This window comes from Dufourea novaeangliae, unplaced genomic scaffold (assembly GCF_001272555.1).
Source record: "Dufourea novaeangliae isolate 0120121106 unplaced genomic scaffold, ASM127255v1 scaffold15, whole genome shotgun sequence".
Lineage (NCBI taxonomy): Eukaryota > Metazoa > Arthropoda > Insecta > Hymenoptera > Halictidae > Dufourea > Dufourea novaeangliae.
Genome location: NW_015373887.1, coordinates 21,406 through 37,957, shown reverse-complemented (window position 1 = coordinate 37,957; position 16,552 = coordinate 21,406). Strand labels below are relative to the sequence as shown.

General features: G+C 37.2%; 2 protein-coding genes across 2 annotated transcripts; one reads left to right on the top strand and one right to left on the bottom strand.

The window, feature by feature from the left end:
* Nucleotides 1-10,737: 10,737 nt before the first annotated feature.
* On the top strand, nt 10,738-15,772 carry LOC107194868 (complex III assembly factor LYRM7). Its single transcript, XM_015584579.1, has 4 exons — nt 10,738-10,873; nt 12,451-12,523; nt 12,591-12,661; nt 15,677-15,772. The coding sequence occupies exons 1-4, from the start codon at nt 10,850-10,852 to the stop codon at nt 15,770-15,772; spliced, it is 264 nt and encodes an 87-aa protein (XP_015440065.1). The 5' UTR covers nt 10,738-10,849.
* A 206-nt stretch (nt 15,773-15,978) lies between these two features.
* On the bottom strand, nt 15,979-16,552 carry LOC107194858. The gene is made up of 2 exons (XM_015584568.1): nt 16,498-16,552; nt 15,979-16,370 (listed from the first exon to the last, which is right to left on the bottom strand). The coding sequence occupies exons 1-2, from the start codon at nt 16,550-16,552 to the stop codon at nt 15,979-15,981; spliced, it is 447 nt and encodes a 148-aa protein (XP_015440054.1).

Here is a 16,552-nt window from a genome sequence, read left to right as displayed (position 1 = left end):
TCGTCGGGGCAACCGATCCTTCGTCTCCTAAAGTGAGTACCGGCTCACTCTTTGCTTCACCCACAGACCGAGTCTGTACCAGGGGTGGAATCATCGTGCTTGCGTACGTTCCATCATCGAGAGAGAGCTGTGTCGCCTGTTTCAACCCCCTATTTGTTTACCTACCTATGTCCCGAATAATTCAGGAACCCCCCATCCTCTGATACCCTCACAAATCTACCACCTCCCCTCAAGGACAGGGAGGGAGTCCCGGGACTCCAACAGCGATACATGGGGAGGCCGTTCTAGCCGACCTCAAGGAGAGACGTGGTCGGGTTCGGCGATCGCCTCCCCTGGGAGCCGCGGTGGACCATAAATGAATCCACCGCCATGTGAATCTAGTCTAAGTCTAAAGCTGGTTATGTGAATTTAATAGAGAGGAAAAACGAGGTAGAGTAGATCGCGCCCTCCCCCCACCCTAGAGCCTGCAAGGAACGCGACGCGAGACGATAGCCCACCGGACTTCGCCGAAATTTCTCCGAAGAGGAAATATCAGTTTCATCAGGGACCACCGCTCGCGTTCTGGGTCGAAGAGCGCACCCGCCCCTAATGGTCGACACTCTCTCTCTCCGGCGTACCACGGATCGTTGCAGCGTGTGCCAAACGCCACCGTGACCCGTCGACATAAGTGTTCCGGGGTCACGGTTTTTTACCGGCACGTGAGGCCTGTTTCCAGTAATGCCATACTATACGTCTGGCGCTTCGTCCGTGTAGAACTGCCTTCCAGATTACGATATCCGTGGGGCTCGTTGGGCCGTTGTCCCGCAAAGACATGCTCTTCATGCTTCCGGGACTCGGTTCGCCAGTATACCGTAGACCAGGTGAGTAGACCAGGCCAGTAGACCAGGCCTCCGAAGAGTTATACACCATGGAACGTCCCTGAACCCACCTCCTCTCGGGCCTGATTGAGCGATCCTGGTGTTTGTCGTCCTGTCTCTGTTCCTATGGTGTTCGCTCGGAGGTTCACCAGGGCCCAGTGTGCGACCGCGCGTTCTTGACCGCTATCCCGTAGGCTGCCCGGTATCGGTGTCTTTTGCCCGCGGTACGTCGTCACGGACCGGTGTTTGTGCGTGCGCTCGGTGTACGCAGACCCGTGCCGACGTCCGCGATCGGACTACCCGACTCCTATCTTATTTTATCCCGAGAACGAAGGGGGGAATTTTGCGTCTGATATTTCATCCGTGGATGAATACCTCTGCTTACCCCCTTCACGGACGGTCCTCGGGTTCCGGGCACTCACCGCCCCCGGGCTACCTCCCGGAACCCACCCAGTCCGTTATTCTCCGCGGATCCTGTGCTTTGTCACCGTGACTTTCCCGTGGAGGGTACTGGCTCTAAGAAAGAGTTTTCCGTCGTCCTGGGGTCACGGCGGGGATTGAGAGGCGAAATGCGGCTGGAGTCGACAGATGTCGACAGATGCTGGAGTGGACTCTTCACGAGTGGTCTTCGGGAAGCACGTCGGCAGGCTTACAACCCCCTGTCTGCTTTTACCCTCCCGACTCGTATCCCAACACCCCGTATGTACGGGCTGGATCCACGTTATAGTCTACTTTTTGGACATGAATCCTATGGCATCCTATCCCGTCGCCTTTGAGGGTTCCCGGTATATGATTCGGTTGACCTCTCAGGTTCAGGGGGGGACTGAGAGGGAGTTTTGTGCCTGGGTAGGAGTCACCGAAGCCTCCCGCCCTACACCCTTCCTCTTCACGGACGGTCTACATAGATCGAGCTTCGAGACAAACATTAGTCCCACTCTTTCTATTCCCAATCCGTATCCCTTGCGTGCCATCCTCTTACGAGGCCGGATTCACATCCTATATATGTATACTTGGGCAATTTTTGGCTTACCCTTTCTCCGTCTTCATTCCTCCGTGTTCGGCCGCTCCCCACTTGTCCGGTACTCCATCCCGCTTCCTCCTGTACCCGATACCTTCCTTCCGCTTCCGCTTGCTTCCGTTCCGATGGTTTCCCCCGAGTAGGCAGACGAGGTCTATGGTGATTTCCGTAGCCTTATCTTCGACGATCGATCCACGACGACCTTTTCCAATTTCCATCAGCCATGATCCACTGCTCCCCGCCCGTCCAGTGCTCCTTCTCCTTTCCTCCCGTAGTCAGGGCCCTCCCTCCATTTCCGTCTGTCTCCGATCCGATGTTTTCCCTAGTACACAAAAACACACTCTTGTGAACATATTCGATGAAGGTCACCCTCTCTTTCGCATCCCGTCAGGAGTCGAGTCTCCCGACGGGATCCCAGGCGGCATCACGTGGAGGCGAGAGGGTGTGATTTTCGGGGCTTCCAGACTTCTCCGAGCAACGACAACATGCTTAATTACTCTCGGAAATATCTGGACATCCTTCCACCATCCCGGGGTGGAAGAATCCCCTAAATCTGCCGCCCTTGCAAACCTAACCCAGACCTCTCCTTCAGGAGGGACGCATGCACATGAAAATAATGAAGGTGCGAAAGGGTTAATACTTATCCACGTACAGTTGTACTATAAATATCACTTGCCGTAACCCTAATCCGTACCTTGTGTCAATTTGACACAGTTTTCTCTTAAGAAATAACGTTATTCTTTAAAATAAAAAAGAATTTGCACATTTAACTATTTAGAACTTCATTATATTAATTTTTACCACTGGGTCAATTTGACACCGACGGGCATATTAAATTGGGAAAATGAGGGACGGGTGAGGGTTAACGTTTTCCTTCGCCCGTTGCTATTTCTTCATGCACTTAATCAGCCATCTAGTCGGAATGATATAACTGTTTCTGTATGTGGACCGGCAGCCGGTCTCACCGACGCGACGCGCCGAACAAGACCATAAAACTGTACCCTCCGAACAGGCTAAGAAAGTCAGCATGGTCAAATGTTGTATTTATTGGTTAAAATGATTGCATTAAGGTTATGTCTTAATGTTACATACCATTATATTATTTTATGCATTTTACTGTACACTTGTTTCTGTACTATATTTTGTCGTAATTAATTTCTTCTCTTTGCTTCTTATATTATCTTTGGAATATGTTTCAATTAAAATAATTGTATTATGTTTATATCTTAATGATCAATGTATTAATTCATAGCATTGCTTCATATTATGTTATATAATGTTATTTCTTATTCATACGTTATGCCGCGATACGAATTCTATGTTATTAAATATAGTCCGATTTATGTCGGGTTTGGACTTATTTTCATCAAGAGAATCTCCTACATTTAGTCATAACATTTTTAAGAAAGTACACTGGAAGGAGTAAAAGTTTAAATGTTTACTCGTACGTTATATCGCGATACAAATTCTATGTTATTAAATATAGTCCGATTTATGTCGGGTTTGGACTTATTTTCATCAAGAGAATCTCCTACATTTAGTCATAACATTTTTAAGAAAGTACACTGGAAGGAGTAAAAGTTTAAATGTTTACTCGTACGTTATATCGCGATACGAAGTCTATGTTATTAAATACAGTCCGATTTATGTCGGGTTTAGGCTTATTTTCATCAAGAGAATCTCCTACATTCAGTCATAACATTTTTAAGAAAGTTCACTGGAAGGAGTAAAAGTTTAAATTTTTATTCATGTGTGATTCATTCCATCTGTTACATTATAACCCGAGGACCCGAGGGTCGGTTGCCGGCGGCCAGATAACATCTCTGCGCGCCGAGGCTACGACTTTCGAGCTTCGAGTGTTAGAGCCTCGGGTCTCCCCTGACAACATAAATCTGTCAGTTGGGCTCGTTCGAGTAGCTCGAACAAGCTCGAAGTATCAGCTCGTTCGAACAAGCTCGAACACCGAGGCTCGGTTACCCATCACTAGGGTCGCATGTCTGGAGCGTCAGGTCTCGAGTTTCGGTTATGTTTGTTTACTTTTGGCGAGGATTCACTCCACGAAGCCAATTCGAAGAACTGGTGGGGAAAGTGACGCGAGAATCGTCGCGTGTCAGTGCACACAACCGGCACGCGTTATGTATGTATTTTACAGCCGCATCAATTTGGCGTTGAATAATGAGTTCAATAACCAATTTATTTTTTCATGTATTAACGCAACGCTCTGATTAAGACTATCGTAATATGAAAGTAAAATTCGAAGTTATTTTCAAATACTTACATTGTAATTATACATACAGGGTGTTCGACAACTAGTGGGACAACATTTAAGGGGTGATTCTTTGAGGCAAAATAAGACGAAAATCAAGAATAACGAAATTCCGAGAAATGCTTCGTTTGTTAGTTATAAGCGTTTAAAAATTGACCCAAATCATGGCAATCCGCGCGCACAGAGTGTCAGCGGATCACAGCTCATCAGGGGCGTACAGTCACTTTAAAGGCTCAACGACGTACAGGAAAAGTCGGTAGAACAGCTGTTTACGTACCCCGTAGAAGATGTCGATAACTTGTTCCCGCGGTATTTGAGTCGAATCCACCTGTATCGCATTAACTCTGATTACTCAATAAAATTCGCAAGAAATGTAAATATCTTCATACGAATATTATCGAGTAGAGAGGATTAATGCCCCCTCTAGTTGTCACGTATCACAATTGTCCTGTCCACGAGTATCCATAGAATTAATCTGCACATGCACGTACACCACAGAAGTCCGCGAAATGTGTCCACACACACTGAGTCATTGTCCCGTCCGCACAAAATGTCCATACACACTGCGAGTTTGTCCCGATCGCGAAAAATGTTCACACACTGCGCGATTGTAGACCCGCGAGCTGTTCCTCCGTTGGGTGTAACACTCTACAGGTTACACAAAACTAACACTCAAAATACTTAATTTAAAACTATTTAACACTAATTTTAACCTATACTAATTAATTTATATCAACTGTTTATACTAACTTTTAGCAGGCTGTAATTAATAAAACCTACAATATTTAATAAAACCTGTAATAGTGAATAAAATCTACAATAATTAATAAAATCCACAATACTTAATAAAACCTACAATAATTAATAAAACTGACAATAATTAATTTGTACTATTTATAATGACGACATACGTGACACTATTAAATAATCACTACGTAATCGCTGAATAAACTAAAACTTAGTTTTCCGAACATGAACTCTATTTGCTCGTAGAATGCACAGGGCACCGTTCGGAAAGGACGACTGATATTGTTGAAGTGATCCTCCCTCGTTAGGATCGATGTGGCGTAATAGGTCGATCCCCACTCTTTCATGGTCAATACTTTTTGGGAAGGAAAAACTGTTAGAGCAACATCTGTATTTTTTTCTCATACACCACTCGGGGCCTCGAGGCTACTTGGCCACGATGCCGAGGGTGTGCGAGTCTGGACATTATAAAACTGTCTCTTGTCTTCTGCAGGACGACCACCCGCTGATTGCTTGTAACGTGTTACTGCCATCGACGAAGACCTTGCCTATTGTGTTTTCAGCTGTCCCTCTTGACATTAACTTGTAAAAAGAACTTTCAATGTCGAATGACAACTCTATGTTAGAAACGGTTCATATTACACCGAATGTATGTGTTTAACAATTTTATCTATTTTATTTTATGTAGTTTCTTCATGCATCGTAATGCAGGTGCGGCAAATTTCATCTTAGTTTCATTCTAATATCATTATACGTTTTCTATGATCCATGTTAATTACATATTATTTTTTTGCGGACACAAGAACCTCAAACACTTGTACTAAGATCGAAGTGGTAATAAAATGTGCAATGCACATAAAACATAAAGTAAGTTCATATTCAATACTTCAGGAATAAACAGCGGCGCGCACCGTTTCAGGTAGCAAGCCGCCTTCGTCGGTCGACCGCAAGCGGCTGGTGTCCTTCATACAGGAATGAGTTTACATTTAGAGGGTGACTCTGTGGACGAGCTTGTCCTCCGTCTCGGGTTGCCGAACGATGTTTTTAACACTAGTTTTACGGGCACTTATCGTGTAGGTATCTCCACGGCACGCATCTACGAACCCGCAGATTTTCTTTAAAAAACAACTTATTTTATATAATACACAATTTATGATCTCTGAAATTACTGCATAGCTATAGAGATAGGTATAACACATAGAGAATTTCGAGGTTAGAAAGCATTCGAAATGCGTCAAAATGACGCGTCCCGTAAACCTAGTGTTAAACGAGTACATGCGTTAATTGCTTATCGTTCGAAGCTTCGCTCGATAGGATAATATCTTTATTCCTGAAATATTGAATATGGACTTACTGTATTTTTTATATGCATTGCATATTTTATTACCACTTCGATCTTACTCCAAGTGTTTGAGGTTCTTGTTTCCGTAAAAAAATAACATGCAATTAACATGGATCATATAAAACGTATAATGATATTAGAATGAAACTAAGGTGAAATTTGCCGCACCTGCATTACGATGCATGAAGAAACTACATAAAATAAAATAGATAAAATTGTTAAACACATACATTCGGTGTAATATGAACCATGTCTAACATGGAGTTGGAATTCGAGGTTGAAAGTTCTTTTTACAAGTTAATGTCAAGAGGGACAGCCGAAAACACAATGGGCAAGGTGTTCGTCGATGGCAGCAACACGTTGCAGGCAATTCGCGGGTGGTCGCACTGTAAAAGACAAGAGACAGTTTTATTATATCCAGACTCGTACACCCTCGGCATCATGGCCAAGTGGCCCCGAATGGTGTATGAGAAAAAAATACAGTTGTTGCTCTAAGAATATACGAAAAGAAACGCGACCTCCAAGACACTTTCCCATGCAGTTTTTCCTTCCCAAAAAGTATTGACTATGAAAGAGTGGGGATCTACCTATTACACCACACGGACCCTAACGAGGGAGGATCAGTTCAACAATATCAGTTGTCCTGTCCGAACGGTGCTCTTTGCATTTTACGAGCAAATAGAGTTCATGTTCGGAAAACTAAGTTTTAGTTTATTTAGCGATTACGTAGTGATATGTCGTTATAAATAGTGGAAATTAATTATTGTGAGTTTTATTAATTATTGTAGGTTTTATTAAGTATTGTAGATTTTATTAACTATTGTAGAATTTATTAATTATTGCGAGTTTTATTAAATATTGTAGATTTTATTCACTATTGCAGGTTTTATTAAATATTGTAGGTTTTATTAATTACAGCCTGCTAAAAATTAGTATAAACAGTTGATATAAATTAATTAGTATAGGTTAAAATTAGTGTTAAATAGTTTTAAATTAATTATTTTGAATGTTAGTTTTGTGTAACCTATAGAGTGTTAAACCCAACGGAGGAACAGCTCGCGGATCTACAATCGCGCAGTGTGTATGGACATTTTTTGCGGACGCGACAATCGCTCAGTGTGTGTGGACACTTTTCGCGGACTTCTTTGGTGTACGTGCATGTGCAGATTAATTCCATAGATACTCGTGGACAGGACAATTGTGATACGTGACAACTAGAGGGGACATTAACCCTCTCTACTCGATAATATTCGTAAGAAGATTTTTACATTTCTTGCGAATTTTATCGAATAATCAGAGTTAATGCGATACAGGTGGATTCGACTCAAATACCACAGGCACAAGTTATCGACATGTTCTACCGGGTAAGTAAACACCTGTTCTACCGACTTTTCCTGCACGTCTTGAGTCTTGAAAGTGACTGTACGCCCCTGATGAGCCGTGATCCGCTGACATTCCGTGCGCGCGGATTGCCATGATTTGGGTCAATAGTTAAACGCTTATAACTAACAAACGAAGCATTTCTCGCAATTTCGTTATTCTTGATTTTCGTCTTATTTTGCCTCAAAGAATCACCCCTTAAATTTTTTCCCACTAGTTGTCGAACACCCTGTATACGATGCCGAATGGTCTTTTGCTTTTCTTCATATGAAAAGAAAAAAACACAATTGAAATAGTAATTTTAATAACATAAGATAAAATATTAAGATTGCTATGAACTTATCTTTTTTTTGTTGAATTATTCTGTAATTTCGCTTCCTCACTTTTGAGTAGAGGGAGTCAGTCAGAAACAAACTAATAACAAAGAATGGATGGGACACCAAGTGGGATTTAAACCGACCAAGTCAGATGACGTCACGGAGCCTCGGCGTGAGGCGATGGTATCGTTAGGATTACAATGTAATACACAAAACGAATCACCCATGAATAAAAATTGAAATTTTTACTCCTTTCAATGTAATTTCTTAAAAATATTATGAATAAATGTAGGAGATTCTCCTGATGAAAAAAAGTCCAAACCCGACATAAATCAGACTATATTTAATAACATACAATTCGTATCGCGACATTAAGGGAAAGGTGGGATAATTGGTCACAATTTTGCTTTTTCGTTGAAATAAAAATAATTATTTATTTTATTTATATCTCATCATTTGCAAAGATTGTTAGTATTGTGGCAGTATTCTAACTTGCAAGCATTCGATAATGAAAAACTACTTTTAAGTATTGAACTTGGTTCCAGTCGTGGATTGTTTTACTATGCTGATATAGTATTGGATGTTCCATTTATTCCTTGAAACAAAATTTACTTTGCTGCTGATGATAGCTTGTGAAATGTGATTACAAGCATCTTAGATTTGATTGTATACGTAATTATTTATTTATGTAATTGTGTAATTGCAATTTTGTATTTTAACCACAGTTAAATAAAATATTTGGAATTATTCATTAATACTGTTTTGAATAATGTTCAATCTGTATACATAAAAGAAGAAGGGGATGCAGCAAAACAATTTTTATTCATATGTTATGTCGCGATACAAATTCTATCTTCTTAAAGAGACTCTGATTTATGCCATGTTTGAACTTATTTTCATCAGGAGAATCTCTTACATATATTTATAACATTTTAAAGAAAGTACACAGTAAAAGATCATACGCGTCGCCGAATACGTTATTGTTCCATTATGTCAAAAGAGTCTTTTGAAAAGAGGTACTTTAGGAATTTCAGAGGTTTTGAAACGGATCATTATTCGCAGTATACTGCTTTTTCGAGCGCCTAAAGCACTTCTTTCAAAGCCTCTGAAATTCCTAATTATCTCTTTTGACATAATGAAACAATAACGTATTCGGCAACGCGTATGATTGCCCTTGCCGTTGAAACAGCTTTTAGAAATTCATTACTATCGAAATTTCCAAACTATTGCAGTTAAATCTAATAGATTTTTGTACGAATGTTCGGAGTAGTAATGAGTAGGGTTTTAAGGATAACATATAATTGTAAACATAATTTGAAATGGATGGATATTAATTTCACCTTTTCTATTATTAACATGTCCCAAAGTTTATTAATATTATATTGACACGTTTACAATACCCAAATCCACATTAACTGTATATAATACTAAATATGAAAAATACTCTCGCACACGCGGCTCTCTCATCGCATACACTTGAAACCTACTCTCTCGCGCATACCAACCCGCGCAGCATCGTACAGGAAAAGGAACGAGGAATATACGAACGCTTGTACTAGCGTGCTGGGAGGAGCAAATCTCACTTCATAATTTATGTGTATACAACATAATATGTATGTATATAATAAAAAATGTAGATATTGAAGTGGAAAACATTTATTTTCTTCTTTTTAAATGCTTCCCGAATTAATATTTTTTAACTTTTTGATTTTACTTAGAGGTTACAAAGTGAAATTATAAAATAATTGAAAATAAAAAGTAAAACCGCCGCATTGGGATATGAACAGGGTCTCTTGACTGTTGCTGACGCGCTTAGGTTGCGGGGCATCGCGTCGAGAACATGAATTTTCGCCGTAGTGATATTCGACCAGGATACTCTTGCCAGAGAGTCCACCGACTCTCCCCACTACGTGGCCAGATCCTTTATTCCAAATCTTTTATCGCACGCGCTTCGTTAGCGACCGGCAACAGGGCGTCGGGCCCTTTGCCGTCACGCAATATCCGGACGTCGAAGCCGCGAGGAATGAACAAAGTATCGCCACTCGAGCCGCCACAGAACCTAAACACCCGATGTTATGTTTAAGGTTCCGGCTATTGGCGATACAATCTCCTCTCAAGAAGCCGACGCCACGTGCATCTCCCTTCATAAAGGAATCGACGCTAACATACATTACTATTTTAAATAAGAAATTTACGTATTCCTTATCATCTCATTACAAATAATTATTATTTTTGATTCTGTTTAAAAAAAGAACTGTGTATTCGTCTTTTCACATTACACATGATTTTCCTCCATTTATGCCTTATTCATTAATCACTTTAAATGATAAATCAAACATGATAAAAAGTTCGATTTTATTTTTTACGTCATTTTCATTTGCTATCATATGCTTTTTTATTAACAGCAGATTTGCTTGTTCGTAGTATCGTACCAGAAGTGCAGCCCATAGTCAACACTAACGCGGAAGTACGGTCGACAGACTCGCGCTCTGATTGGTCGGGGCTTTTCGTTAATATTTCATTAACAAAACCTTGGATAACATTTTTGCTAAGGAAAAACTTATTTCAAATCGCGTCACGAGTGACCCATTTCAGGAACATGCAACATTTGGTACAGCCTGTATATGTCCAATGTATGTCTACATAAGTAGTACACATGTTTTTATGTATGTACTTCGTGTTATGATGAGTAATTCGGATATTAAATATTAGTTTTTAACTTATTTCTAAAGCAAAGAACCGTATCTATTATTTATATCGGTGTAACTGCCTAAGAAATGTTATGTATCTGTATTCGTTAGCTGCTGTTGTAGGACAAAAAATAACGGTATCTGGGATAGTTATAAACATTTTGTAGTTCAACAAAGTACTAAATAAATAAAAATCGTTGTTTTCTCAAAAATTTCTATTAAAAAACAAGAAATGGGAGATAATCTTCGCCGACAGGTATGTATTATATTGCTAAATACCGTTATATAGGGTGTTCTGACAGAAAATTGTAGAACTCCTTCAGCTTTTTTAATAGGTTAAGTATTCCAAATTAAAAAAATATTAGTGTCCGACAAAAATATCGATACCGTATAGGTTATAGGGTACAAATACTAATAACAGAGCAGAAACTAAAATTATAAAGTATATTTATGAATAAAACTTTAATTTACATATTTTAATTTATTACAGAATAAGAATTGCAAGCAAAACTATTAACACAGAGTATAAAATCATAATTATTTTTAGGGATTCTTAGTTGTTATTTTAAAGTAATAGTAGTGATATTTGCGGGAGCTATTTTTTATGTGATTTGCTTACTGTAAAAATAAATTTGAAAAGTAAATAGAGAAATAAGATTGTCTAAAAAAGCAAAAGAAATTGTATTAAAGAAAAGACAGTTGACAAGAAATTTGATGTGATTGCATAGATTGCATAGTTGTATTGTATTATACAAAATGCTATAAGGAGTTTGAAAATTTTATACATTTATAACATATGCAATTACTTTAAATTCAATGTAGTGTATAATTTAATAATGTTCTATAAGATATTATATAAACCTCATGAAAACTTTAATAAGGTTAACAAATGGCCTATTGTTTCTTTATAGTTCCTGTAAATTAGTGTATAAAAATGAATATTTACATAAAAATTTCCAAGTCGATTATAAATTATTTTTATTTTAACTACAAATACATATATATATATAATATAAAATGTACATAATTTCATTAAATCTAGTTACAACTTCTTACTTTACAGAATTTTCAATAATTATATGTAGTAAAAATTCATAAAATCGTATCTACCTCTGTAAAGCACATAGGGTGGATGTACCAGTAAATAAACACATAGCAGTGAATGCACATTACAGGAAATGAACAATGAGTGTTTGAAGGCTCCTTGGCACAGAACATTTCATATTTCATAAACACCATATGTGGCTGCAACAAATATCATTGAAAACCTCATGAAAAAGTCAGTGTTACATCTGGGGACCTTTCCTTGTCAGTGCTGAGGAGCCTTCAAATACTCGTAGATGATTTATCGTATGTATAAACATGAGTAGATTAAGTTATTAAAATAAGCAAATGATTGAATATTGCCTTTTTTGAATTCCATGTTTCTTATTCAAACAATTCTCGTGCCATGTGTTAGAGATGTTCATTTATTTAGTACTGTTCATGCATTGGTGAAATCTGTATTTTGTCTTCTTAATTTAATTAATTACATTTTTTCAATTTTTCAAATTGAAATTTTGGTACGTTATAAAAAAGTATAAATATTAAAAAATCTAATGTTCAGGTACCAATATTGATTAATATAATTATCATTTAAAATTCGACTTTAATAGTTACAACATTTTTTAAGTGTTCATTCATTGGTGCATTTCCTCTATAAAATATTTTTAATAGTAAAGGAATGAAATAGAAATGTTGGAACTTTATACTTAATCATGTCTTCTCTTTAATGTTGTAGCAATAGGTACATTTAGGAAAAATTTAATTTTTTAAGTAGAAATATTTTCTTAGGTATTAAATACATTTAAAAAATTGCATCGGACTCGAATGAATACTTTTAAAGGCGATGAACATGCATTAACAGGTAAATTATAGATGGCAACCAATGGAATATAATGTAAACTATTAATATCTTAATGAATGTCATTTAGTTGTAAGGAACAAGATAAACGAAGAGTATAAAAAATATAAGCAGGTTACGAACTCAACTACTATTGAAGAGGTAAAATTCATTAAATAATTATGTTTTAGTAATGTCTCATTAACTCTTGGATAATTGGTAGTTTTGATAAATACTAGTGGAGTCTCATAGAGACCATGGGTGCCTTGTAGGGTTAAAACACAATGTATGTAAAGTTTTGTTTCAAATAAAATATACAAACAAATATTTCAAATAGAAATCAAATCATTTCAAACTAACATTAGAATAATAAGTATGTTTAATGTTTAAGCTATTGAAGAAATATTCTTGTCAAACTGTTACATACAATTTGTATTTTTTTCCTTGTACTTTCTTGAGTATTATTATTTTGTTGGTAATAAATATGTATGTTGTTTAAGGGATTCAGTAAACAAATCTAGTGTACTATTAATAGGACCAACACATTTTTTGGCACTCTACAAAATTTAGTCCAATACATTGAAACACTATTTCTTAGCTATTTTTTATACATATTTATTTATTGTATTTAAAGGAACGAGATATCTTGTGACTTGTACACAATGTATTAAACTACATAGGACATACATGTTTGTTCTAGTCTATGTCTATTAGATTTAATTTAAAAAATCTGTGAATTTTTCATTAAGTACGTGAATTACATTCTGTGGTTAAAGACCTTGGAAACTAAAAAATGATTGCAGTGTGCCTTTTCAAATTCATACTGTGTTTATTATTTTTCTCATATCATCAGAAATGACGGTGATATATGTGAGTCTTGCGTATAATGCGATATTTATCATCACAACTTATACATACTAAATAAGAATTTACGTTGGTTAATATGTCTGAGAAAATATAAAGTCTTTGACTTAAGTTTCACTGTTTTCGTAGATGGCAAATAATTTATGACATATTCAGTAATATAAATTGTGTTTGTTCCTCATTTCATAAGGTACTTCCGACTTTAGAATTTAATCTGTAAGGTGGAGAGTTACCGAGTCAGATTCTCTGAGGAAAATAAAACAATAACTACATTTGTCTGACAAGAGGAGGCTCCGATAGTTGTGTCACCGAATTGAACGAAATTTGGCAAGCACATAGTACTTGATTCCTACAATAAAATGTGCAAGCTACTCGACGCACTATTCAAGCGTTTTCAAGAAATCGGTGTTTAAAATTACGACGTGCACAATATGACGCTTTAGAGAAGCGTGTCTCATAGAAGTCGCCGTGGTGTACTGATGCGGTGATAGCCTACGAAACTCTAGATCCGTGGTTTGATTCTCGGCTGCTGCATTTTTTTTATTCTTTTGCCTTCTTTTTTATTTTAAATACATCTGTTACTGTTGAACAAAAAGAATTAATTTTTACTGTTCTTTTCATTTTTTTGTTAACTTTTACAATGAAATTGGTAATTCTTATACTTTTTGGTTTTTCTCTGTATACTGCACATTTATTGATAGTACTTGTGTATATAGTCGCTATGATTTCATATTTTATCTCATAACGTTGAAAGAAACAAGAAAGTAAAGTTTTACCGTGTGTACGAGACTGATTACAGGCCAAATATTGGAGCCATTGTCTATTGTGTGTCTGTTAACGGAATGTAGAAATTTCAGTCGATGCCAAAAAAGTCAGGACAAATTAAAGGTCACGTAAAGCGAGAACAGAAAATATTCGAATGCAAAGTTGAAATATGTGACCGATGCTGGTGATCCACAATCGAACTTTATCCTCCCGAAAATAATGCAAGATATAATTAAACAGTAGATAAGAGAAATATTATATAGAACTATTATATTTTATTCCATTGTATTGTATTGCAATATTTTTTCTTACTTCCTGTTCCTTTTACACTCTTTCAACGTTATGAGTTAACATATGAAATCATAGTGACCGTATAGAAAAGTGCTATCAATAAATGTGCAGTAGACAGAGAAAAGAACTAAAAAGTATAATTACCAATTTCATTGCAAAATTTAACAAAAAAAAATGAAAAGAACAGTAAACATTAATTCGTATTGTTTAATAGTAATAGATATATTAAAAAAAAAAAAATAAAGAAGAGAAAAAAAGTTAAAAGAAATTGCACCAGCCGAGAATCCAACCAGCAATCTACCAATTCGTAGACTGCTATCACCGCACCAACTATGACACTGCGGCTTTTAGTATATAAATATAGTTCTGCAAAGCGCCATATTCCGCAAGCCGTAAATCTGAACACCGATTTATTGAAAACGCTTGAATAGTGCGTCGAGTGACTAGCACATTTTATTGTAGACATCAAGTACTATATGTTTGTCCAATGTCGTTCGATTCGGTGGCACAACCATCTGAGCCTCCCCTTGTTATTATACAGGGTGTCCCACCTTACTTTGCCACCCTTAATTTTTCTCTTATTTGTCACGGTACAAAAAAATGGTTCGGGAAAAAGTTAGTGTATTTTAGGGGGGAAATTAGGCTATGAGATTAAAGGTTATCTCAAAGTCATATCTTCTGAAATTTCGCACGTAACTGGTTCAGGTGGAAGCTCGCAGAAAATGAATTGCAGAAAGAAAATAAACGCCATAATCGCATTATTTATTATTTTAATGTATGTTCAAAGTGTTGGCCCCAAACTCAATGCACTTATTCACACGTAAAACGAATGCGTGTTTAGCTCCTACAAACCAAATGCGAAATATTCGCAGCGGCAGCGAATATTTTGCGGCGATAGATTCGCAGCGATTTATGTACATGGCATCAAAAATTAGCAGACCAACGCGAAATATTCGCAGCGATAAATTCGCAACAGTTTAAAATACGTGGCGTCTTATGAGACTTTTCACACCAATGCGACAAATTTCCGCGAAGATTGCGAATTCAGAGCGTTTGTTCCTTGGCCGATTATTTTGCTCTACGAGGCATTTTTTTCGCTCCTCGGTTTTTTCGATCTCTCGGCTTGGTTCAAATTTCAACTTGATCGAATATTCTAATATTCCAACAACTCTATCGTGATCGGTGCTGCAAAATTAAAAGCAATCGTTGCCTTGGCATGGTTATTTGTATTTTTATATCGTCGCCCTATTGCCACAGGTCACAAGGCACATTTTAACAATGGCCAACTTAGAAAAAAGAATAAAAATGGTAAAAAATTATCCGGTTTTATATGACTTGTCCCACGAAGACTAGAAAAATATAAAGAAGAAAGACTAAATTTGGGCTGAAATTGGAAAAGAATTAAATGAAAATGGTAAGTATCTGATACTATAATTATGTTTTCACCATAGTACAAATGATAATACAGACAGTACTAGTTATGTAGTTATAAACAGATAATTACTTTATTTAATTGTGACAACGGTATTAATTACATAATAACTTCATACAAAACTATTTTAAGTATTGAAGTAAGTGGCAAATTTTTCTCTAGTTGCAAGTGCCAATCTTGCTGCTCTTCTTGGATTGTGTTCGATATTATGAAAAGCTCTAAGTTCAGGCTCTGGTGGTTCTAAATGTGGAAAAAAGTGATCATCACAGTTTTTACTTCGTAAACAATTGTGCAGTACACATGCCGTTTTTACAATCAGAATTGTAGTGGCTAGTTTTGTTTCTATTGGCTTATAAAATATTCGCCATTTTTGAGCCAATATGCCAAAAGCATTTTCTACCATTCTTCTTGTACGACAGAGTATTGCATTATATTTCTCTTCTTCAAGATGAAACCTGGATTGCGTATATGGGAAAGGCCTCATTAGGGACGGCTTTAAAACAAAGTCTTCATCCCCAACTAACACGTGAGGGCACAATTCATTTTGTCCGGGAAGATTTGTAAATCCAGGAAAATTCATTAAATTTCTTTCAAATCATTTTCCCATGTTAGAAACCTCGAAAATTGCCACCATTATTGTTCTTACCGTAATCACCGATATCAACACATATAAATTTATAATCTGGATCAACAATAGCCAT